The sequence below is a fragment of the Pan troglodytes genome, chromosome 6 (genome assembly GCF_028858775.2).
Source record: "Pan troglodytes isolate AG18354 chromosome 6, NHGRI_mPanTro3-v2.0_pri, whole genome shotgun sequence".
Taxonomy (NCBI): Eukaryota; Metazoa; Chordata; class Mammalia; order Primates; family Hominidae; genus Pan; species Pan troglodytes.
The window spans coordinates 29,552,061-29,578,249 of NC_072404.2; the positions used below are offsets into that span (position 1 = coordinate 29,552,061).

A 26,189-nucleotide genomic window follows, 5' to 3' on the forward strand; every position below is an offset into this window, starting at 1 on the left:
TTTACATGTTTTGGTGGTTGTATTACACTAACAGAGCCGCAAACTTCAGATTCTTCACTTTGTTGAGTACTGTTATACCTAGGCGAGTTAGAGAAACCCCACACTCTGAGACGAATTAAGAGTCCTTTATTTAAGCTGGCGGCCAAAGAGACGGCTAACGCTCAAAATTCTCTCGGCCGGGAGGAAGGGGCTTGATTAACTTTCATACCTGGGTTTAGGAAGGGGAGGGGAACTCAAATGCAATAATTCTACAGAAGTAAAAACATGCAAGAATCAAAAGAAGCAAATGGTTACAGAGAGATAAACAATTTAAAAGACAAATGGTTACAAAAAGCAAGGTACCAGGTGCAGGGCTCTAAATCCTTCATTATAATTAGATATAAATGCTATGCTGGACAGGAACTCAAGGCTTTATGTTGTTATCTCTTTGAAAAAAATCCTGGGAACTTCATACATTGTTTGTGCCAGTACCTTATCAGTTAATTGGGCTCCTTTGAAATGCTGAGGCTCTGCTTACACAGGTCAACTCCTTGCGGAAGGAGGTTGGGTAAGGAGCCCTTAGTGTCTTGTAAATTAAGGGGTCAATTGGAGTTTGTCCGGCTTTCCCAGCTAGAGAGAGTCTTACTTGAGAAGCAAGGCTAGTTGATTAAAGAGACAAACAGGACAAAATTTAAAGTAGCGAGTTAGAGTAAAAACAAGGTTAGGCATTACAGTACCAGCTCTATTCTTGGACACAAGTGTTCCCAGCCCTGCCTCACCTGGTTTGCAATAAACCATTGCATATCTGTCGCTTACCTTATACCAAATTATTAATCATATTGTGATGTTATTACAAAGCCTTAATTAAAGATGATGCAGTCTTTTGCAGGGATTGAAATTGGTTAGGACTGTTGATTGTCAGCTATTTTTGCTACTTACCCCTGTTTTCTTACCAGGGTTGAGAGAGAGTACCATACTATTACTGCTCTCTCTTGCCCTTTAGTTGTTTAATGTTAGCTGAAGAAACCGGAGTTAATTATGAATTGAATACACTTATCCTTTGTAGCTTTTGAATTGTTATTTATTTATTTGTTTGTCTGAATTTATGTGTACTTTATTGTTTTGGTGAATAGGTTTGGTGTTTAGGTTTCATAAAATAAATCTGTGGATTTGTCCTAGTTCAGAGTGATACATTGAAATTAATTTTATAATCCATAACTTAAAGCAGTATTCTTCAGCCATTTTTCTCATTATTCCCTCCTAAGGAGCATTTTTAGACCTGTTTTCCCCCTAATGGCCTAATGGGCCTTCTCCCCTTCAGATATTTTAATACTACAGATATACAGTATGTAATAACTATGTTATCAGTAGGGTTGAACTTTGGAGGGCTACAGACCATTGTAGTATTTAAGATTTCCAACTCTCCATAAGGACCACTTTTATTCCCCTTAGGGATATTGCCCCAGTTGAGAATGTATGATTTAAAGCTGTTAAGGCCAGGCATGGGGGCTCATGCCCGTAATCCCAGCACTTTGGGAGGCCGAGGCAGGAGGATTGGTTGAGGCCAGGAGTTCAAAACCAGTCTTGGGCAACATAGTGAGACCCTGTTTCTACAAAAAAAAAAAAAAAAAAAAAAAAAAGCTAGGTATGGTATGTGTGCCTGTAGCCCCAGATATTTGGGAGGCTGAAGTGGGAGGATTGTGTGAGCCCAGAAGTTTGAGGCTACAGTGAGCTATGATCATGCCACTGCACTCCAGCCTGGACAACAGAGTAAAACCTTATCTCAAAAAAAGTAGTTATCAGCCTGCAGTGATTTTTGTATCCTTCCCAATCCAATCATGGCTTACTTCATTTTTGTTACTGTAAAGAAATACCTGAGACTGGGTAATTTATAAAGAAAAGAGGTTTATTTGGCTCATGGTTCTGTAGGCTGTACAAAAAGCATAGCTCCAACATAGTATAGTTGAGAGTTAGACTTAAGTGGCATGTACTTCGCATGTTGATGTTTTAAAAAAATTGTACCAATTATGTCTTCAGACATTAAAATAGTATGATTTTAAGTGTTTGTTGCCTGTGTCTTCTAAAAAAAAGTCTTTTTGCTTTTTATACAACTCTAACAAGGGACTCAGGGTGCTTCCACAAATATTAGAAGGTGAAGAGGAGCCAGTGTCTGTAGATTACATGGTGAGAGAGGAAGCAAAGGGAGGAAGAGGTGCCAGGCTCTTTTCAACAACCAGTTCTCTTAGGAACTATGAGTGAAAACTCATTCACTTCCACGAGAATGGCACCAAGCCATTTTTAGGCATCTGCCTCTACTATCCAGTCACCTCCTACCAGGCCCCTCTCCAACATTGGGAATCAGATTTTAACATGAGATTTGGTGGATGATATCCAAATGATATCCATCTAAATCATAGACACCTTCAGGAGACATTTGACAGTGTTTGGAGACGTTTTTGCTTGTCACAACTGGAAGTGGTGCTACTGGCATCTAGTGTCTAGAGGCCAGAAGGGATGTTGGTAAATATCTTACTATGCACAGGACAGAGGACAGCCCCACTCTGCCACTCAACACAGACTCATCCAGTCCCAACTGCCAGTAGTGCTAAGGCTACTTTGAAGTTTGAGAAAATGAAAGCCAGCCTGGGCAATATGGTGAGACCTTGCCTCTACAAAAAAAAAAACAAAAAACAAAACTTAGCCCAGGCGTGGTGGTGCGTGCCCATGTTCCCAGCTACCGTGGGGACTGAGGTGGGAGGATCACTTGAGCTTGGAGAGGTTGAATCAGCAGAGAGCCATGACTGCTGCACTGCACTCCAGGCCTGGCGACAGAATGAGACCCTGTCTCAAAAAAAAAAAAGAAAAGAAAATGATTGAAAGTACATAAATTTTCTCTTTATTCTTTTATTAAACATCATTCAATTGAGATATAAAATAAAGTACAGTATTAAAGATATTATCTAATTTAGTTTTATCTACTTAATAGGACTTATGTCCTTATACGTAAAGTAAAAAGTATGAAATCTTTCTTGCTTGGTAGGAAATATGAATTCCACTATAGTTGAGAGTTAGACTTAACGTGGCATGTACTTGCCATGTTTATGTTAAAAAATTATACCAATTATCGCCTCAGATATTATAATAGTGTGATTTTAAGTGTTTGATCCTTGTGCCTTAAAAAATTTTTTTTTTGCTTTTTATACCCCTCCCTCCTCGTTTTGGAGATTCAGAATAGCATAATGAACTCTGAAGTCAGAAGTTTGAATCTGGGTTCTGCAGTTTACTAGTTTATGTCTTTGGATACATAGTGGTATAAACAAAGTACCTGCCTGATAGGATTGTGAGAATTAAATGAGTTATATATAAAGTACTTATTGACATATAAGAAGAGCTTAAATGTTGACCTTTATTCTGATCTGTTCACCATACTTTAAATGCCAAGTAATTTTGCTTTCTTTTCTCTTTGTAGATTTATGGTGGATTATTTTCTGAAGATCAGTGTTGGTACAGATGCAAAGTACTGAAAATCATCAGCGTTGAAAAGGCAGGAAATTAAGTGTTCAGTTTTTTTTTTGCTTTAAGAAATATTTATTGTGGTTCAAAAATTTGATGCTTATTTAGGCCTTCATTGCTTATTCATAGTACTGATACCTGGTTCAGTGATTAAAACACAGAAGAAATTAATTGCTAAAAAACATGTTGTTTTATAATCACTTCAGATTATTCAAGAATCGATTATATAATATGTAGGTTATTTTTGGTGACTAGTTCTTTTTACCTCAGTTCTTTTTTTTTTTTTTTGAGATGGAGTCTTTCTGTGTCGTCCAGGCTGGAGTGCAGTGGTACGATCTTGGCTCACTGCAACCTCTGCCTCCTAGGTTCAAGCTATTCTCCTGCCTCAGCCTCCCAAGTAGCTGGGATTACAGGCACCCACCAACACATTGGCTAATTTTTGTATTTTTAGTAGAGACGGGGTTTCACCATGTTTGTCGGGCTGGTCGAAATTCTGACCTCAGGTGATCCGTCCGCCTCAGCCTCCGAAAGTGCTGGGATTACAGGAGTGAGCCACTGTGCCCAGCCTACCTCAGATCTTAATAATTATATTTGGTTCTTGAGTAACTTTTAAATGTTCATTTTATTAAGCTTTATAAGTAGGAGAAGAACATTTTGATTGATTCTTCTGAAGTTAGGTATATCTTTTATTTAGTTGATGTGAATATTGTTAATAATAATGATTGGCTTGCCACTTTCTTATGCCTGGGTTAAATGTGGTGAGTTTTCTTTGTGTTAAGCTTTTTTTTTTTTTTTTTTTTTTTTTTTACATTGTGAATTTGTGGAGGATTTTTAAGAGGATTTAGGGAGACAGAATTCTGAATAGCTGTTTGGTGACAGTTGCATATTGCAGGCTGTGTGAAAGCACCTCTGTAAGATTTCCTTTGGTGTTTTTTCTACACCTGCTTTCTGTGCTTAAAATTATAATATGTATGTTTTTACTGAACCTGGGAAAGTGGTTCAGGATAAAAGAGAATAAGTTAAAAATATGTATGTTTCAGAAATATTTTCTTTGGTGTAATAAGATGCTAAGATGTGACAATTTGATTAATATTCTGAATAGCTTGGTTTAAAAAAATTTCATTTTTTGCTGTCATAGATAATGGTTTATTTTAGTGGAATGGAACTTTCTAATTGACCTTTCTCCCATAATTTGACAACTGGAGATGATATTTTACATATGTTTTTCAGTTGGCTTTAATTTTTTAAATTAAAGGGCAGCATGATGTTTGACCTTGTAATAACTATTTTTCTTTTTTACTTTTTAAACAGATGTAGAGCTGGAGGTAAGGGTGGTGAATCTGATTAGTTTACATGGTCTACCTGGAGTGAGTTTAATTGTGTCAAAGGAAGTTTGATAACTTTGCCTTTCTTTTCAGATTTTATTCCTTCCAACTTGAAATTGAATTGAATGTTGATTGATTTTAACATTAGGAGAAACAGGAGAGGGCTGTAAGCTTCATAGGCTGATGTTTATTTAAAATATCAATTGTCTAAAAACAAAAAGCACCCTAATGAGAAATGGTACTGTTGGAATTTAACTAGTAACAAGTAAAGAAATGACTGTAATTTCATGGACTGTGGATTTTTTTTTATTTTGAAGATATTATTAGAAATCTGTTTCTGAATGTATTTTGTCATTTTGAGATAAGAATGCTATTTTGATATACAGGTCATTAACAGAGAGCAGCAAATTGGTGGTTTCTTTGGAAATATTTAATCTGGGGTCAGTATTCGTATTTGTCTCTTATTTTTTCCAGTGTCTGGTGAGGTACATTGACTATGGAAATACTGAAATTCTAAATCGATCTGATATAGTTGAAATTCCTTTGGAGCTGCAGTTTTCTAGTGTTGCCAAAAAGTATAAACTTTGGGGACTACACATTCCTTCTGATCAAGAAGTTACCCAGTTTGATCAGGCAAGTCACGTATTTTAAATATTTTTGCTAATGAAAGTAAAACTATGTGCTTGAAACAAAATGTAGGTGTAGTTAAATCTTACTTTAATATAGAAGTCTGTATAAATTAGTGAAAAATAGGAATTAGAAAGCAATTAAATATTTATGCTCATCTTTGCTAGGTAAACATTGAACAGATAAGAATGACATACACATATATAATATATGTAAATAGTTTCTTCTGATGTAAATGTTTAAAAAGATAGTCTCTTTTTGTTTTTTTTTTTTTTGAGACAGAGTCTGACTCTGTTGCCCAGGCTGGAGTGCAGTAGCGTGATCTCGGCTCACTGCAACCTCTGCCTCCCAGGTTCAGGCAATTCTTCTGTCTCAGCCTCCCGAATAGCTGGATTACAGGCCTGTGCCACCATGTCCAGCTAATTTTTGTATTTTTGGTGGAGTTGGGGTTTTACCATGTTGGCCAGGCTGGTCTCGAACTCCTGACCCCAGGTGATCCGCCCACCTTGGCCTCCCAAAGTGCTGGGATTACAAGCATGAGCCACTGCGCCCAGCCAAGGATAGTCTCTAATATGATGGAGAAAATAATGAATACAGTTATTTCTATAATTGTTTTGGGAAAGTATTTATTAAATAAAAGTGATCTTTACCTAGTCCTGGCCATAAATACCACAAATTTGAAATTAATGGGGTTATAATTAATCAGATTGTATTATTTTGGCAGAGGCTCATACTGTTTGATGTAATAATTGGCAGTGGATGTTTTGCTTATGTGGATTCTAGTTTATATTACTTTCCATTGAATTTTGGGTTGGTAACCTAATTCTGGAAGACGTTCGATAATTTCAGGGGTAGTCTTACAGGAATTCTACCTCTTTTAAAATCTGTTATACAAAGATGATTCTTTTGGTAAATGGTAATGCTGGTGAGAGATACTACATTGGAAAGTAATCAGGTTTGTAATTCTTATTTATAATAGCAGCTCAAGTAGCTCATGTGGAAAACAGTTTAATCATTGTAAGCATTATAAAGAAATTAATTAAAATTGCCTCTATTTTTCTTTGAGAATCTTGTAGGTGTGTTGGATATAGTTTTGTCTGCTATGTAGTTACTTATAAAAAACATTTCTGTACATGAAACTCAGGCTTTCATAAACATGAAATATAGATATTATAAAATTACACCACAGGTTTCTGGTTTAAAATCTAAAGTTTGTTACTTTCTTCTTTAATATAAATGCTTTGACCAAGGTTGGGGAGGCTTGTTTTGGATTTCTTGCATGCATAAAACTCTAAAATCTTGTTTACGGACCTTAGAATATTATCTGCTCTCACTTCGTTTTACATATAGGGAAATTGTAGTCTAGAATAATTAAATGATTTCAAGTCGTGAAGCTAATTAGGGAAGAGCTAGGCCTAGAACTCAAGTCTATTGTTCTTTTCATAGTAAAATGCACAGATTTATGTTGATTGAAACACACATGAATCAAGGGGGAAAAAGACATTTAAAAAAGTTAATTTTAGAACTGAATTAATAAACTGCAGCTGAGAATGTTTTTGTATGTTTCAAAGGTTCTTTATATATGGTACTGTATATAAACATTTATATATATATATATATATTTTTTTTTTTTTTTGGTTGAGGATTGAAGTCTTGCTCTGTTGCCCAGGCTGGAGTGCAATGGCATGATCTCGGCTCACTGCAACCTCCGCCTCTTGGGTTCAAGCGATTCTCCTGCCTCAGTCTCCTGATAGCTGGAATTACAGGCACCAGCCACCACGCATGGCTAATTTTTGTATTTTTAGTAGAGGTGGGGTTTCACCATGTTGGCCAGGCTGGTCTTGAACTCCTGACTTCAAGAGATCCCCTTGTCTCTGCCTTCCAAAGTGCTGGGATTACAGGCATGAGCCACCCGGCTAAACATTTGTATTTGGATGCTTGCTTCAGTAAAAAGATCATTGATTAGAGTTAAGCTAATTGGCACACAATGTTTTCTGGAAAAAAATGAGCTATTCTTGAATAGCTCTGCTTAGAAAGTCCGTGTTTAGTTATTAATTCTCAGCCCAAAGCTCAACTCTAATCTTCTATATGAAGTCTTTGCTAATACCCACTTACCCAGTCCTCTGTGGTGTTTTAGTCACTCCGTATATAAAGCCTATAAAGTTGTAATTTTTTCCTCCCCTACAAGCTTAGTGAGTTTGGTAGAGATAAGTATTCACTTTTCTGTGCCTAATTTCCCTGCCAGGTAGGTGTTAGATGAGCATTAGTTTATCTAACATTTGAATAAATAGATGAACAGCAGGGATTCAGTAACAACACAAATACCTCCTTCCTTTCCCTTTTCCAGAAGGTGTCCTGGGCACTGAAATTCCTTCACATTTTTTTAACTAACACTTTCACGCTATGCTGCAGCACAGTCAGAATTGATACTCAGAATGGTAGTTTGCTGAAGATCGAGAGAATATTACATTACTATTCCTACATGCCTGACTTTAAAAATTATATGTAGAGTAAGGGAATGAGAGCTAGAGCTTGGAATTTGTGTTTAACAATTTAAAGGCCTTTTAGCTTGTTTTCTAATATATACAGGCAGAATTCAGAGGAATAAAGTAGAAAGGAAGTGATCCTTTCTTGTTTCTGAATGAAGCTTACTAGTTTGGAAAACAGAATGAAATATATTTCTAAAAAGTGACATTCATCTTTTTTAGTGATTGAAAGCCTTATGTTCTAAACCAATGACCAGATTTATTTTAAAAAGTTAAGTTTTGCCCAGTGTGGTGGCTCATGCCTGTAAGCCCAGCATTTTCGGAGGCTGAAGTGGGTGGATGGCTTGAGTCCAGGAGTTTGAGACCAGCTTGGGCAACATGGCAAAACCCTGTCTGTATAAAAAATACAAAAAAATTAGCTGGGCATGGTGGCGCATGCCTGTAGTCCCAGCTACTCAGGAGGCTGAGGTGGGAGGATTGCTTGAGCTTGAGGGGTCAAGGCTGTGAGACCCTGTCTGAAAAAAAAAGAAAAAAGTTAAGTTTTGTACCTTTTAAATGCCTAAATATATTTTTTAAGTGCAGGTATATATCTCCAGCTCATAAGGGTTAGTGGAAAATATATTTCTTATGATAAAAATTAAATGTTTATATGTATTATATATAAAGAGAAAACATACATATTTTTGGTATAGTATTAAAACACCCATGTATCATATACTCTGTCATTCTTTTTGTTAGTTGGAACTGAGGAAGACTCAGATTTTATTTCAAGTTCAGGGTTCTGTGTTTATGATTATATATGATTCAGGGAGAATCTGTTTGAACCACTTCATACTAATTGTGATTGGTGACTGTAACTAAAATGAATTTGAATTCAGAGAGAAATCTAAAATTAGATTTCTGCATAAAAATTCTATGCAAGGAGTAATGGACCTTTAGAACATTCAGCTTTAGGTAATTGAAACTTTTGTAGACAATAGGTTATTTCCATTTGAATTCACGTATTGCCCAAAGACAGGGTTTCTTGAAATATTAATAATTCCACATATATGAGCAATAATTTTCAAAGACTTCCTAGGGGCAGAAGTTGTTCTTGAATTTTAGATAGACTTTTGATAATAAGAGTTGAAACCAAGGGTTTTTATGTGAAAGAGGTTAACTGGAAAACTACATCTAATTGATTAAAATCCTAACATATATTTCAGTTAGTTATATTTTGAGGTTGTTAGCTTTGCCTGCTTGATCCCATTTGATTGGTGATAACTTCTGGACTGTATTTGTTATTTATTTTGATATTCTTGGTGAATTCAAACCTCTTGATATAATGTGTGTATTTCTGAATTTTATGCCTTGAAAAATTTATAAAACCTGTGTTTTTGTTAACCTAAAGTATTTTCTTATAGGAATTTTATGCCTTGAAAAATTTATAAAACCTGCGTGTTTGTTAACCTAAAGTATTTTCGTGTTTTGTGGATTTAAAAAATTATTTTTTCAGCTAGGCACAGGGTGTGTGCCTGTAATCACAGCTACTTAGGAGGCTGAAGTGGGAGGATTGCTTGGGCCCAGGAGTTCAAGACCAGCTTGAGCAAACATAGCAAGATCCCATCTAAAAAATTCTTTGTTTTTTTTTTTGGGTAGTGATAGTTGGTGATTCTTGAGCATATGTAGTTTGAGTCTCCTTCTCTGCCCCTTCAGATGCATCCTTCTAGGCCCAGGTATCCTCAACTTGTTGTTAAAATAAATGTGTCAGCTGGGTGCGGTGGCTCACGCCTGTAATCCCAGCTCTTTGGGAGACCGAGGTGGGCGGATCACGAGGTCAGGAGATCGAGACCATCCTGGCTAACATGGTGAAACCCCATCTCTACTACAAAAAATTAGCTGGTCATGGTGGTGGGTGCCTGTAGTCCCAGCTACTTGGGAGGCTGAGGCAGGAGAATGGTGTGAACCTGGGAGATGGAGCTTGCAGTGAGCCGAGATAGCGCCACTGCACTCCCGCCTGGGCGACAAAGCCAGACTCCATTCAAAAAATAAAAAAATTAAAAAAAAATGTGTCCCAATGAAATAATTTTTTTTGTAATCCTATGTATTTCATACATTTAAAAACATTCTGAGAAAAAGTCCAAAGATTTCATCTGACTGATAAAGGAGCCCCATGGCCACAAAAAGGTTAAGAATTCCTACATTGGTCTCAATTTTACCCTCTATACTACTGTGTAGTTGAAGAGAAAATAGTTCTTAAAAATGTTATTTAGTTTCTTGAACCTTGACTTCCCCACACCCCCTATTTCTTTTAAAAATGTGACCGGTTTGTATTTTGTGGTTTTTAGTGTGTTTTTACACTCTTGTTTGTCTGATTATTACAGGTATGATGTCCTATTTGGTTTGCTTTGTTTGCATAAACTATATTGTTTTTCATATTTATAGAGTGGGAATGTAGCTAAAAATACAGCTCCACCTTCTAAGAGAGATACGTTTCATCAGATGATGTCCCTATTTCAAGGAAGTTGTGAACCAGTAAATTTGAGCTGTACCTACCCATTTTGTGTTTTAAATTTATGCTTTATATATTGCAAAAAAGAATACTTACTTTTAATTTCCTTTATAGTATGCACAGGGTGAAATTCAGGAAAATAACCTAGAGAAATTTGGGAAGAGCAGTTAGATTGTGTCAAAGTAATTTTAGTAATTACAGTTTTATGGAGGAGTAGATAAGTTCTTATTAAAATTAAGTCTCAATATGTTCCAATCCCAAATATGTTTTAGGTATATCTTTGCTTAGTTCTATTGATAGATATTCAGTAGCTCAAAGTTAGCAAGCACCTAATTTCTCATATGCCAGTTGTACAGTTGTAGCCCTTTTAAGCAAAAGTCTATTTAAGAGAGTTTTGAATGTAGAAGGCCAGGCGCGGTGGCTCACCCCTGTAATCCCAGCACTTTGGGAGGCCGAGGTGGGCGGATCACTTGAGGTTAGGAGTTTGAGACCAGCTCAACTGACACGGTGAAACCCCATCTCTACTAAAAATACAAAAATTAGGCAGGTGTGGTGGTGTGTGCCAGTAGTCCCGGTTACTGGGGAGGCTGAGGCAGGAGAATCGCTTGAACCGGGGAGGCAGAGGTTGCAATGAGCCGAGATTGTGCCACTGCACTCCAGCCTGTGCGACAGAGTGAGATTCTGTCTCAAAAAAGAAGAAAAACAAAGTTTTGAATATGTATTTGTGACACCTCACATTTTATAATTTCAGTTTGTTGATTTTTAAAGAATTTGTTCGTATTTTGTGCTTTCTGTTTGTGGCTTTTTTTGCTTCTGCTCGTCTTGCTTTAAAACCAGAGTTCCTGACTCTCCCTCTAAAACTTTTAAAGTTTTGTAAAATAGAGTACCTTTTCTAGATATCAGAGATTCATTTTTATGCGCTATTGCTTTTCAGGAGACCATTATATTTAGTTGGGGCCAAAGTAATCAATGTAATCTGCTGGGTTAAAAAAAACTATTCTAGGATGTTTACTTAGTATACATTTTTAGATTTATAAAGGTGGCTGCCTATACAAGTATTTAGCGCTACTTGATTTTAGCAAGTGTGTAATTGGAATACATTCATATACGTGGAGATGCATATTTGCATATTATAGCCAACAGCAAAGTAATATAGAGATTTTAGAATGAAGAAATATGATGCTTGGAAAAAATGGGTAGGAACAAAATAAGGGAAGAGAAACATGTTGGTGTAGCTGGTTTATGTTTTCTTCTTTCTTAGGGCACAACCTTTTTGGGGAGCTTGATTTTTGAAAAGGAAATAAAAATGAGAATTAAAGCAACCTCTGAAGATGGAACAGTTATTGCTCAGGCTGAGTATGGCAGTGTGGATATAGGGGAAGAGGTGCTTAAGAAAGGATTTGCAGAGAAATGCAGACTTGCTTCCAGAACTGACATCTGTGAGGAAAAAAAATTGGATCCTGGTCAACTTGTTCTCAGGAACCTCAAAAGCCCCATTCCTTTGTGGGGGCATAGATCAAACCAGTCAACCTTCAGCAGGCCCAAGGGGCACTTAAGTGAGAAAATGACTCTTGACTTGAAGGATGAAAATGATGCAGGCAATCTTATAACATTTCCAAAGTAAGAATTTAGTCTTCACTAATTTCTAATTGATGGTAGAGGTCCCTGTCATAGTAGAATAGAAGTTAAGGCTTATGCTTTTGGAATCCTTTACTGTGTCAGTGATTTTAAGGGCTGATGCTGATATTTCTGTTTTTCTCAAATGTATTCCTCTCTGCTTTAGCAGGGATATTTTCATTAAAAGCTATTTTGAAAGAAAAATAATTCCTGAATTATTTTAAAGTTTACATACCAACTTTTCATGCCAACTATTTGGAATACACTTATCAAAAATAAAAATCTGCTCCTAAATCTGAATTATTCAGGCAAAGTCAGAATTTCAGATAAGATTTGAAGTTCTTCCTATGGCTTTAGGAATATTTTAAAGAGTTTCAGGAAATTGCCTTTACTTTTTTAATAAAAGTGAGGCTCTTTCTTCTTCTTGTGAAAACTTGTGATGGAGTTTGATTATTCCAAATACTTTACTTTTTAGATAATTTTAAATCATCAACTTGAAGCAGAAATCCAGATTTGATATTTATGTGTATCAGAACATTCTTCTATATCATGGTCCAAGCCATGATGCTGTATCTTGGATGACATAGCTGTTTGATGGGATCTCATCAGTGCTTTAGGAGCTAAACTGTCAAATGGGGGTGGGAGGCGGTGGACGGGGGGACCACAGGGGATCACAGGACGGGGGGATCACGGGGGGGATCACAGGAGGGATTGGAAAAAAACTAATACAGAAATGCTTTTTACTTTGTTCTCTGTAGTTGATAGTGCTATGAAGAAGTTGGAATATATTTTTTTTGAGAATTAGAGGCATTATTGAATTACAACTTGTTATAAAATCTTGTTTGTATTAAATTATTTTTTAATATTATGAACTAGGTAAATATTTTAGTTTTCAAAATTAACTTTCAGATATATTGTGGCATAAAAGGACCAAGATAACTTAGATTTGTTTTCTGTGTCAGCCTTATACAGTTTGTTTGTCAAAATAAATGAATTTGTTTTTATAGGGAAAGTTTGGCTGTTGGTGACTTTAATTTAGGGTCTAACGTCAGCCTGGAAAAAATTAAGCAGGACCAGAAACTGATTGAAGAAAATGAAAAACTTAAAACAGAGAAGGACGCTCTTCTCGAAAGTTATAAGGCGTTAGAATTGAAAGTAGAGCAGATTGCCCAGGAGCTGCAGGTATGTTCAGTGGCTTAAGGTGAAGAGTGTCCAACTGGGAAATCTGTGTACTCATCTGCTGCTATTTATTTTTCTGTCACTTTCCTTTCCTTCCCCACCTCATTCTCTCCTTTGCTAATCCCTGTATTTGTTTATAGGTGAATTTTTTTTTCATATACTCCGGACTAATCATCTTTGGATTTCATTGGATGTTTGCAAATTTAATAATTTCTCATTTACGTTTCCCTTTATGTTCTAAAAACTTTTCAACTAAGGCAATTTTCAAACATTCTAAAAGGAGAGAGACTTGAATAATTAATTCTCATGTGCCCATCACCCAGTTTTTACAATTATAACACATGGCCAATCTTTTTAAAAATTTACACTTCCTGGATTATTTTAGAAGAAGTCCCATTCATATTATTTCATAGTCTTCAGTATGTATGACTAATAGAAAAGGACTTTAAAAAACCATAATAATACTATTCATACTTAAAAGTAAACAATAATTCCTTAATATTATTTATATCCAGGCAGTATTCAAATTTGCCATATTGTGTCATGAATGCCACATTATTGTAGGCATGTTGATTGTAGTTTTCTCCAATCAGAATCCCAGTTAGGCACATACATTGCATTTTGGTTGATATTTCTCTTAAATTGCTTTAATCTGTTTCCTTGTGTTGCTTAACTGGATTCTTGATCTCCACGTGTGTCTTCTTTTATGGTAATCAGGTCTCCAGATTTGCTCAGATTTTAGTTCAGAAATTTTTCCCCCCCAGGGATACAGTGTGGTTGATAAGTGTGTGTGTGTGTGTGTGTGTGTGTATGTGTGTTTAACACCAGATCTGTTGTTCCTGCACTAGTTCCTCCAATTCTCTGACACCAGCTGGGTGTCTAATAATTCAGCTCCATTCTGACACTACATTACCTGTACTTAGCATATACCCTCCAAGTTAAGGACTCAGTTCCATAAAGCTGCCTCTACTTTAGATGCCAGCCACAAATGGGGTCCCCAGGCTACTTGCATATCTACCCCCCCACTATAAATTCGGGGTTTCCCATGACCCTCCCTCAGGTTAGATAATTCACTAGAACTACTCACAGAACTCACGGAAGTGCTATACTTACAGTTTTATTATTAAGGATATAACTCAGAAACAGCCAAATAAATGGAAGATATATATAAGGCAAGGTACTGGGGCAGGAGGTACATACCCTTTCTGAGTGTGCCACCCTCCCAGGTCATGGATGTGTTTATCAACCCAGAAGCTCCCCAAATCTCATTCAGAGTATTTTGGTTTTGTTTGTTTGTTTTGAGACAGTCTTGCTCTGTTGCTTAGGCTGGAGTGCAGTGGTGTAATTTCTGCTCACTGCAACTTCTGCCTCCCGGACTCAAGCAATCCACTCACTTCAGTCTCCTGCCTAGGTCGGACTATAGGTATGTGCCCCATTCCTGGCTAATTTTTGTGTTTTCTTTTCTTTTCTTTTTTAAACTCAAACTTGCCTTATTTATATCCCCAATGGCATGATCTCGGCTCACTGCAACCTCTGCTTCCCAGGTTCAAGCGATTCTCCTGCCTCAGCCTCCTGATAGCTGGCATTACAGGCACCCGCTGCCATGTCTGGCTAATTTTTGTATTTTTAGTAGAGACGGGGTTTCACCATGTTGGCCAGGCTGGTTTCGAACTCCTCAGGTGATCCACCCACCTCTGCCTCCCAAAGTGCTGGGATTACAGGCATGAGCCACTGTGCCCAGCCCACATTTTCTTTATCCAGTCTATCATTGATGGGCATTTGGGTTGGTTCCAAGTCTTTGCCATTGTACATAGTGCTGCAATAAACGTATGTGTGCATATGTCTTTATAGTAGAATGATTTATAATCCTTTGGGTATATACCCAGTAATGGTATTGCTGGGTCAAATGGTATTTCTTGTTCTAGATCCTTGAGGAATTGCCACACTGTCTTCCGCAATGGTTGAACTAATTCATACTCCCACCAACAGTGTAGAAGTGTTCCTATTTCTCCACATCGTCTCCAGCATCTGTTGTTTCCTGACTTTTTAATGATCGCCATTATAACTGGAGTGAGATGGTATCTCATTGTGGTTTTGATTTGCATTTCTCTAATGACCAGTGATGATGGGCTTTTTGTCATATGTTTTTTTGGCCGCATAAATGTCTTCTTTTGAGAAGTGCCTGTTCATATTCTTTGCCCACTTTTTGATGGTGTTGTTTTTTTCTTATAAATTTATTTTAAGTTCCTTGTAGATTCTGGATATTAGCCCTTTGTCAGATGGACAGATTGCAAAAATTTTCTCCCATTCTGTAGGTTGCCTGTACACTCTGATGGTAGTTTCTTTTGCTGTGCAGAGGCTTTTTAGTTTAATTAGATCCCATTTGTCTATTTTGGCTCTTGTTCCCATTGCTTTTGGTGTTTTAGTTACGAAGTCCTTGCCCATGCCTATGTCCTGAATGGTATTGCCTAGGTGTTCTTCTAGGGTTTTTACTGTTTGGGGTTTTACATTTAAGTCTTTAATCCATCTTGAGTTAATTTTTGTATAAGGTGTAAGGAAGGGGTCCAGTTTCAGTTTTCTTCATATGGCTAGCCAGTTTTCCCAACACCGTTTATTAAATAGGGAATCCTTTCCCCATTGCTTGTTTTTGTCAGGTTTGTCAAAGATCAGATGGTTGTAGATGTGTGATGTTATTTCTGAGCCTTTGTTCTGTTCCATTGATCTTTATATCTGTTTTGGTACCAGTAGCATGCTGTTTTGGTTACTGTAGCCTTGTAGTATAGTTTGAAGTCAGATAGTGTGATGTCTCCAGGTTTGTTCATTTTGCTTAGGATTGTCTTGGCTATACGGGCTCTTTTTGGTTCCATATGAAATTTAAAGTAGTTTTTTCTAGTTCTGTGAAGAAAGTCAATGGTAGTTTGATGGGAATAGAATTGAATCTATCAATTACTTTGGGCAGTGTGGCCATTTTCATGGTATTGATTCTTCCTGTCCACGAGCATGGAATTGTATTTTCTGTACAGTCGGGGTTTGCTGTGTTGCTTAGGCTGGTCTCAAACTTCTGGGCTCAAGCAATCCTTCCTCTTTTGGCTCCAGAGTTGCTGGGACTACAGGCGAGCCACCATGCCTTGCTAAATTAATGAACTTTAAACACATTTGACATGTTTTAATCCACTGAAGCCATTTTTTTTCTTTTTGATGCACACATTATCCCCTTTGAAGTCTTTTTAAATTAGCTGCTGTGTCCTTTTGACATCATAACAGCTGATATTCATAATGGATAAATCACCATTATTAAGTTTTTCATTAATCTGTGACCTAATGATTTTTGCAGCCATCGATGGTTGTTGTCTGCAAGCATGTTTTCATCAGGTGCTGTATTTCTTTGTTTTTATTATTATACTTTAAGTTTTAGGGTACATGTGCACAACGTGCAGGTTTGTTACATATGTATACATGTGCCATGTTGGTGTGCTGCACCCATTAACTCGTCATTTAGCATTAGGTATATCTCCTAATGCTATCCTTCCCCACTCCCCCCACCCCACAACAGTCCCTGATGTGTGATGTTCCCCTTCCTGTGTCCATGTGTTCTCATTGTTCAATTCCCACCTATGAGTGAGAACATGCGGTGTTTGGTTTTTTGTCCTTGCGATAGTTTGCTGAGAATGATGGTTTCCAGCTTCATCCATGTCCCTGCAAAGGACATTAACTCATCATTTTTTTTGGCCAGGTGCTGTATTTCTTAGCTGGAAAATTTCAACTATTTAGTCATGCTGAAGCCTAGTTTGTTCAGTAAAGGCAAGATAAATACTTTATTCATTCCCTTTATATATACATGTTTTCAGAAAAATAAGTTTATTCCGCAGGATTGTCCAGTGTTGACCAGCAAGGGTTATTTGTTCTCCTTAAGTATTATTATGAACTAATGAATTTTAAACATATTTGAGTGTTTTAATTCACTGCAGCCATTATTCTTTTTGATGCCCATCTTATACTCTTTGGAAGTCTCTTTAAGTTGTTGCTCTGTCCTTTTGATGTGATTCCAGTAGTCTGATAGCTTCCTTGTTTTCTGGTGTCACAAGATGTTCCATACTCATCTGCATTTCCTACCCTAATCCTGGAAAAGTTATTTCTCCAAGCTATAGTTCTTTTTAGTGGCAAGAGGTATTTAGATACCAGACTTTGGGTGCTAGGGATATATATAGCTATTGCTTTAGTCTTTGCTTCTAGGTTATAGAATGTCTAATTGATAGGGTTAGGAAATATTATTTTCTAATGCTATATTGAGATATCATTTACATATAGTAAAAATGCACAAATACTGTGTAGAACTTGATAAATTTTGACGTATGTATACTCTCATGTAACCTGAATCACCCTCATCAAGATTGGCTGATCAAACTATCATTAATCAGATATTTCACCTAGTATCAAGCTCTACCAATAATTTCAGGGACACAGGTAACAAAGAGACTCCTTTGTTCCAGAGCAGGTGCCCCAGTCTCTGACCAGAGACTAGAATGTCTGCTGTGGCTACTGCTGCCAGGCATCAAACAATGTCTCTAAACTCTCATAAGGGTGCCATCTGTAGTATTGTAACTAGAGAGGGTGGGGCCCCTCTCAGGTGAGCAGCGTGGATATGAAGCAGTGGGGAGTGTGTTCTACTCAAGTCTAAGTCTCACAGCAGCCTATAGCAGAGCTTTGGGTGTTGTCCCAGGTGTGCATAGGAGAGCCTGGCTTTTCTGCCCCTTCTTGGCTGGGCAGCAGCTGCAGTCATGTCAGCCTAAAGTCAGGCCAAAGTTGGGCCACAGCTCAGAATTAAACTCTCAAAGTGACACTTTTGGCCTGTGCCCTGGGATACTGGGGCACCACCCTGGTGAACAGCATGGGCAGAAAGCTGTGGGAAGTGTAGTCTGATTGTGTCTCAGTTTCACAGCAGCCCATTGCAGGGCTGTGGGTATTCTATAGATATGTGTGGGATAGCCTGGTTTCCCTGTTGGTCCTTTGCTGGGCAGTGACTGGGGCCATGTCAGCCCAAACTCAGGCCAAGGGCAGGACTCAGCCCAGCACTGAACTCAGAAAATGGTGCCTTGGGCATGGGGCTAGAGAGAATGAGTCACCACCCAGCCAAGCAGCATGAGCAAGAAGATGTAGGGAGTATGATCTACTTATGTCTCAGTCTCAACAGCAGCTTGTAGCAGGGTGACAAGTATCCTCCTGGGGGTGCCTGGGCATGCTTGTTCTTCCTCTCCTTTTTTGGAGCAGTACAGTGGCTGCAGCCATGTCTATAGGTCCCTGGTATCTAAACTCTTAAAGTGGCTCCCTGCTGAGGCTGCTCCAGACTTGGGTGCCTGTGGGATTCTGTGTGGATTCCTTTTCTGGAACAATGTCTTTGTGTGATCTTTAGGCAGCTCCATATGTGAGGTGTGAGGCCCTAGTGGATCGAGGGTTTCTCCTATAGCCAATGTTGTAAATGCTTGTTTCAGAGCTCTGGGGATTTTTCTCTTACTGTTTCCCTGTGTACAGTAGCCTTTCCCAGCTCTCAGCTGGTTTCTGGCTAGGCATGCTTCCTCAAACCCTCTCCTTTCTTACTTCTGGGGCTTTCTCTCTCTTCTCTGGTGAATCCAAATATTCATTCTTTGTTCAAAATGTGTCTACTTAACTATTTCTGATTCTTCCCTGTGGAAAAGGCACACACTATCTAGTTGGTCATCTTGATTATTTTCTCTCTCACTCATTGTTTATCATTGTGGTTTGGTGTGTTTCTGTAGTGGGAACATTTGATTCGTTTCTTGTTTTTACTTGTGTGTTTGCTTTACTCTGTGGGTTTTATACTTTTTTTTTTTTTTTGAGACAGAGTCTTGCTCTGTCGCCCAGGCTGGAGTGCAATGGGACGGTCTTGGCTCTCTGCAACCTCCACCTCCCAAGTTCAAGCAGTTCTCCTACTTCAGCCCCCTGAGTAGCTGGGATTATAAGCGCCTGCCACCATGCCCAGTTAATTTTTGTACTTTTTAGTAGAAACGGGGTTTCACCATGTTGGCCAGGCTGGTCTTGAACTCCTGACCTCAGGTGATCTGCCCACTTCGGCCTCCCAAAGTGCTGGGATTACAGGCGTGAGCCACCGTGTCCAGCTGGGTTTTTAACTTTCATGTGTTTTTATGATCACAGATTGTGTATTGCCCTCCCTTAAGCATCTCTTGTAGGGATGGTCTAGTGCTGATGAATTCCCTCAGCTTTTGCTTGCCTGGGAAAGACTACTACTTCTTCATTCATGAAAGACAACTTTGCTGGATATAGTATTCTTGACTAGCAGTTTCTTTTCAGCGCTTTGAATATATTGTTTCATTCTCTCCTGTAAGGATTTTACTGAGAAATTTACAGTTAATCTGATGGGGGTTTCCTTATAATTGATGACACGCCTTTTTTCTTCTGTTTTTAGAAATATCTTTGTGTTTGACTTTTGACGGTTTGACTGTAATATGCTGTGGAGAAGACCTTTACGAATTTTATCTGTTTGGGCATCTCTGAACTTCTTTTATTTGAATCTCTAAATCTCTTGCTAGACTTGGGAAGTTTTCAGCTATTATTTTATTAAATATAAGAAGTTTTTGATCCCTTTTTTTCTCTTTTTCTGTGACATTGAAAATTCAAATATTTGTTTGCAGTGTGGTGTCTCATATGTCTTGTAGGCTTTTTTCATTCTTTTTTGTTCTTTTTTTAAATTTTTGATTGACTGGGTTAGTTCAAAAGTCTTAAGTTCTGAAATTCTTTCTTCTGTTTGATCTAGTATTTTTTGTTGTTGTTTGTTTTGTTTTGAGGCAGGGTTTTGTTTTGTTGCCCAGGATGGAGTGCAGTGGCACAATCACAGCTCACTGCAGCCTCCAACTTCTGTGCTCAATCAGTCCTCCTGCCTCAGCTTCCTGAGTAGCTGGGACTACAGGTGCATGCCACCATGCTGAGCTAATATTTTAAATTTTTATTAGAGATGAGGTCTTGTTATGTTGACCAGGCTCTTCTCAACCCCTGAGCTCAAGTGATCCTCCTGCCTCAGCCTCCCAAAGTGCTGGGATTATAGGCGTGAGCCATCATGCCTTGCCTAGATCTAGTATATTGTTGAAGCTTTAGAATGTATTTTGTATTTCATTCGGTGAATCCTTTAGTTCTAGGATTTCTTTTTTTTTTTTAATGATACCTATTTGGTAAATTTCTCATTTATAACCTGAATTGTTTTTCTGATTTCTTTATATTATTTTTCAGAATTATCTTTTATCTCACTGAACTTATTTAAAATCAGTATTTTGAATTTTTCATCTGGAATTTCAAAATTTCTTTTTGATTATGATCTTTTGGTGGAGAATTACTAACTTCCTTTGGAGTTATATTTTCTTGTGTTCTCATGTTTCTTTTGTTACATTGATATTTGTGCATTGGGTGTTAACAGTTGCTTCTTCCAATTTTTTGGAAATAATTTTGTAGGGGAGGATCTTTTCCTGAAGATGTACCCATGGTGTTGGTTGGGTAGGGCCCTTTGGCTTTAATTCTGGGTTCATGCAGTAGCATAGTCTTTGTATGATTCCTTTGGATGTGAATAGTCAGTGGTGTTTGTGATTTCCTCAATGGCTTAGGGTGTGGTTGTTAGTGGGGGCTGCGGAGAAGTTTTGCTGGGTAAAGGAATGCCATGTTTGCCAGTCCTCAGATCCCAATGGTGGCAATGCCAGGCCAAGTATGCTTGTCCTTGGTTTCCAGGACAGCACATGCTGGCACTACTGTTAGAAAGCCCAGGTTGGCCAATGCTTGGGTTTCCAGGAGTCTTGCTTGGGTGCTAGTAGCAGCAGTGGTGGGCCAGACAGGTGAGTGTGTTCTTGGGCTCTTAGGCAGTGGGCACGATGTGGGTGATAGTAGCAATGGCTTGACAACCCTGTGCTTTCCAAGTGGTCTACACTGGTGTTAGTGCTGGCTGTGATGTGCTGAGTGGGTCAGTCAGGCCCACAGGTAGCATGTGCAAGTGGATGCCAGCTGTGTTGGTAGTGGCAGGTTGGGTAGGCCTGACCTTAGGCCTGAACACTTGGGAGGAGTGTTCAGGTACCAATGGTGGACTGGGCTGGGTGATACCCAGGGCCTTGGGTGGTGTGCTCAGACACTGGTGAGAGGGGTTATGGAGCTGGGTAGAGTGGACCTGTCCTCAGGTCCAGGTGGTGAGTGCAGACTCTGATTGTGGTAGGCAGGTGCAGGATGATGCCCAGGTTTCCAGTGGAATGCTTGAGTGGGGGTGGCAGTGGTTGCTTTGCAGCCCTGTCACTGGGGAGGGTGAGGTTGCTTTCACTGGCGGCAGATGTGTGGAGGTGGCTGGTGAACATGTACTTTGCTCTTACATTTGCTCCAGTGGTGGCAGTTTGCAAGGGCAGCAGCTGCAGGTGGGAAAGTTTGTCCTTTGGGTGTGTGAAAATGTGCAGCAGCTTTGCTGCTTAGGGCAGCGGTGTCACTGTAAATGGCTCACACTTTGACACTGGTGGCAGCAGCAGCTAGCATTGTCTCAGGTTCTGGGTTGGGTAGCCCTCCCTTGGGTCATGTGAAGATGCATGGCTACCCTTCTGCTGGTGGGGTTGGGGTTCCTGCCAGTGGCTTGCAGTTTGGCCTCAGGTGTGGCAGCAGCTAGTAACAATGGTGGTTGTGGGATGGGGTAGCCTTTCCTCTGGGTCCGTGAAAATGCATGGTTGCCCTTCTTGTGTGTAGAGTGGCTGCCAGTGGCTTGTGTTTTGATTCTGTGGCAGCAGCAGCCAGTAGTGGTGGTGGCTGCAAGCAGGATAGCATTTCCTCAGGGCAATCAAGATGTATGGCTGTTCCTCTGCCGTAGGGAACAGGGTTGCTGCCAGTGGCTCCTACCTCTTCGCGGGTACTTGCAGCCAGCTGCAGTGGTGGCTGTGGGCAGGAGATGTCAGCTTTGCTCCAGGGTTGTGGAGTTGTAGGGGATGTTGGGCCCTAGACCACGATGCAGTCTACTTTGGGCTGGGCACACAAAATGGTAGCATGCTGTAGTTGCTTAGGATTGGTGGGTGGGTGTATGGGACCCAACATGAGCTCCCTGTGTGGAGCAATATACTTGTGTAGTCTCTGGGCAGCTCTCTGTGTCTCAGAGCACATGAGGATCAAAGGTCCCTTTCGTGGCTAGAATTGCAGGAGTTTGCAGTGAGAATATGGGCCACTGGGGTCTCTCATTTACCCCTTCTATGCATTGAGGAGCCTGTCCAGGCTCCCAGCCAAGAAGGCTGCTTCTCTTCTTTCTCCTTCCTTCCTTTATGTGTTTCCTGTCACTTCTCTGTTGAAGTCCCATTTCTCTCTTAGATGATCTATTTGAAGTGTGATTATCTACTTGCTATTTTGGCTCTTTTTTCAGAAGGAGGCAAATAACAGTGGCCTCTAGTGAGTCATCTTGAAGCCCCTGTCTGAAATAATTTAATCTAACAAACACGTTTTTGTGTGTTATATTTATTGTATACTGTATCTTTACAATTAAGTAATCTAGAGAAGGGAAAATATTATTAAGAAAATCATAAGGAAGAAGAAATGTATTTACGTTTTATTAAGTCTTAATCCTCATTGTCTTCATGTTGAGTAGGCTGAGGAGGAAGAGCATGGGTTGGTCTTGTCTCACAGGTGACAGAGATGGAAGAGGTGGAGGGATAAATAAGTTAAATAATTTTAACTTAATATTATTTAATTTTAAAATAAGTTAAAATTATTTAACTTACTAACTTATTTAAAAATAAGTTAAAATTATTTTAAAATAAATTAAAATTTTTACTTTTTTTTCTCAAAAAGTTATGCAAGGTGTACCAGGCAGGCACACCTTGTGTAACTTTTTGAGAAAAATCTGTTTGTAAGTGGATCTGTGCAGTTCAAACCTGTGTTGTTCAGGCATCAACTATGTTTCTTTTCATACATTGTTGGATTCAGTTTTCTAATTTTTTGGAGGGTTTTTACATATATGTTCATGACATATATTGGTTTGTGGCTTTCTTTTTGTGTAATGTTGTTTTCTGATTTCAGTATTAGGGTGATGCTGGCCTCATGGAATGAGTTTGGAAGTATTTCCTCTGCTTCTATTCAATGACTGAGAATTGGTATAGTTTTTTCCTTAAATGTTTGGTAGAATTTACCAGTGAACTTATATAGGCCTGACATTTTCTGTTTTGGAAGGTTATTAATGGTTGATTCAATTTTAAAAATAGAAGTAAGTCTGTTCAGATTATTTTTTATTTTTATTTTTATTTTTTTGGAGACAGAGTCTCACTCTGTTGCCCAGGTTGGAGTGCAGTGGCACGATGTCTGCTCACTGCAAGCCCCACCTCCTGGGTTCACGCCATTCTCCTGCCTCAGCCTCCCAAGCAGCTGGGACTACGGGCGCCCGCCACCATGCCCGGCTAATTTTTGTATTTTTAGTAGAGACGGGGTTTCACTATGTTAGCCAGGATGGTCTCAATCTCCTGACCTCGTGATCCACCCGCCTTGGCCTCCCAAAGTGCTGGGATTACAGGTGTGAGCCACCACGCCCGGCCTGTTCAGATTATTTTTGTGTGAGCTTTGGCAGATTATGTCTTTCAAAGAATTAGTTCATTTAATCTAGGTTATCAAATTTGTGGGACTTGAGTTGTTCATAATATTTTTAAGTTTTAATTTCCATTGGATCTGTACTGATGCCCTCTCTTTCATTTCTGATACTGGCAATTTGTGTCCTCTGTCTTTTTTTTCTTTATTAGCCTGGTTATAGTGTTACCAATTTTATTCATCTTTTCAAAGTATCAACTTTTGGTTTTGTTGGTTTTTCTCTCCTGATTTCCTGTTTTCAAATCGATTGATTTATACTTCCCTATTTTTGCATATTAAGATTTAATTTGCTAAAGGAGATTTAATTTCCTAAGGAGCAAACTTAGATTATTAATATTAGTTTATTTTCACTTCTAATATATACGCATTTCAATGCTGTAAATTTTTGTCAATGCACTGCCTGTGCTGCATTCTACAAATTTTGGTAAGTTGTATTTTTATCTTGAAAGTATTTTTAAATTTGTCATGAGATTTCTTCTTTGACTCATGCGTTATTAGTAATGTTGGTTAATCCTTACATGTTTTGAGATTTTTTTCAATTATCTTTCTGTTATTGATTTTTAGCTTATTCTACTGTGGCCTGAGAGCAGACATTGTACGGTTTCTATTCTTTTAACTCTGTTAAGGTGTGTTTTATGGCCCAGAATGTGGTGGCGTATTTTGGTGAATCTTCCATGTGATCTTGACAGGAATGTATATTCTGCTGTTATTGGGTGAAGCATAGTTCACCCTTGAACATGAGTTTGAACTACATGGGTCCACTTATATGTGGATATTTTAAATAAAAGTTACATCAGTTATGCCTGCCTCTCCAGCCTCCCCTTCCACTTCTTACCTCTCTGCCATCGGTGAGATAGGAATACTAACCTCTTCTCTTCCTCCCTGTCCTCAGCCTGCTCAATGTGAAGATGAGGGAGGATGAAGACGTTAATGATGATCCACTTCCATTTAATGAATAGTAAATATATCTTCTCTTTATGCTTTTCCTAATAACATTTTCTTTTTTCTGGCTTACTTTACTGTGAGAATACAGTATATAATACATATAACATACAGAATACTTGCTAACTGATGGCTTGTCTTATCAATAAAGCTTCTGGTCAACAGTAGGCTATTAGTAATTAGGTTTCTGTGGAATCTAAAGTTATACATAAAATTTCAAGACTGTAGGGGGTTGGCACCCCTAACACTTGCTTTGTTCAAGAGTCAGCTGTAGTCTGTAGATGTTAATTATCAACTGTACACTATAGATGTTAATTATATCCAATTTATTGGTGTTGAGTTCAAATGTATCTTTACTGATTTTTCCATGCTAGATCTGTCCACTTCTGATAGAGGGATGTTGAAGTCATTTTTGATTTCCGTTACAGTGTTTTGATATCTAACATTTCTTTTTGGTTCATTCTTAGGATTTCCATCTCTTTGCCTACATTGCCCGTCTGTTGTTACTACATGCTATCTACTTTCTCCATTATGATGTGTAGCATATTAATCATAATTGTTTTAAATTCATTGTCTGATAATTCCAACATCCTGTCTACATCTGGTTCTGAATGTTTTCTTTCTTCAAACTGTAGTTTTTGCCCTAGAGTATGCCTTGTAATTTTTTCTTTTCTTTTCTTTTCTTGTTTTTTTTTTTTTTTTTTTTTTTTTTGAGACAGGGTCTTGCCCTGTTGTCTAGTCTGGAATGCAGTGGCGTGATCTTGGCTCACTGCAACCTCCACCTCCTGGACTCAAGTGATCCTCCCACCTCAGCCTCCTGAGTAACTGGGACTACAGGTGTGCACCACCATGCCTGGCTAATTTTTGCTTTTTTTTTTTTTTTTTTTTGGGGTAGAGACCATTTTGTCATGTTGCCCAGGCTGGTCTTGAACTCCTGGGCTCAAGCAGTTGACCCACTTCAGCCTCCCAAAGTGCTGGAGTTACAGGCATTAGCCACTGTGCCTAGCTGTAATTTTTTCTTGATAACTGTATATGATACATCAGGTAAAAAAGCAATTGGTTTAAATATGTCTTTAATAATGTAATTGTAAGATGTACACGGGAGTGATGTGTTGTATAGTCCTGTGATTAGGTCTCAGTCTTTTTGTGAGTCTATGCCTCTGGCCTGTGAATTCACAAGCATTTCTCAATTTTTTCCTCCCCCTTTAGGTGGAATAGGATGGCTAGAGTAGGATGGAATTGGGTATTTACCTCCTCCCATGTGGAAGGATAGAGCTGGCTGGAGTTGGATATTTCCATCCCCCAGGTCAGTTAGGCTTTGATGAAACCTCAGCAGGTTAGGCTCTGCTTAACTGGTTTCTTTTCAGGGTAGATCTTATTAAGAAGTACAGAGTGCTCTGGGATATTTCAAAATGGTTTGTT

General features: G+C 38.6%; 1 protein-coding gene across 4 annotated transcripts in view; it reads left to right on the plus strand.

Annotated features, from left to right (window-relative positions):
• The window catches only part of STK31 (serine/threonine kinase 31), a 129,782-nt gene that overhangs the window by 21,448 nt on the left and 82,145 nt on the right, over nucleotides 1-26,189 (plus strand). For all 4 annotated transcript variants that reach the window (XM_016945556.4, XM_527691.9, XM_054687438.2 and 1 more), the window contains exons 5-8: nucleotides 3,449-3,523; nucleotides 5,292-5,450; nucleotides 11,683-12,041; nucleotides 13,046-13,220. In XM_016945556.4, coding sequence (XP_016801045.3) covers nucleotides 3,449-3,523; nucleotides 5,292-5,450; nucleotides 11,683-12,041; nucleotides 13,046-13,220 — 768 coding nt within the window. The remainder of the gene's footprint in view (nucleotides 1-3,448; nucleotides 3,524-5,291; nucleotides 5,451-11,682; nucleotides 12,042-13,045; nucleotides 13,221-26,189) is intronic.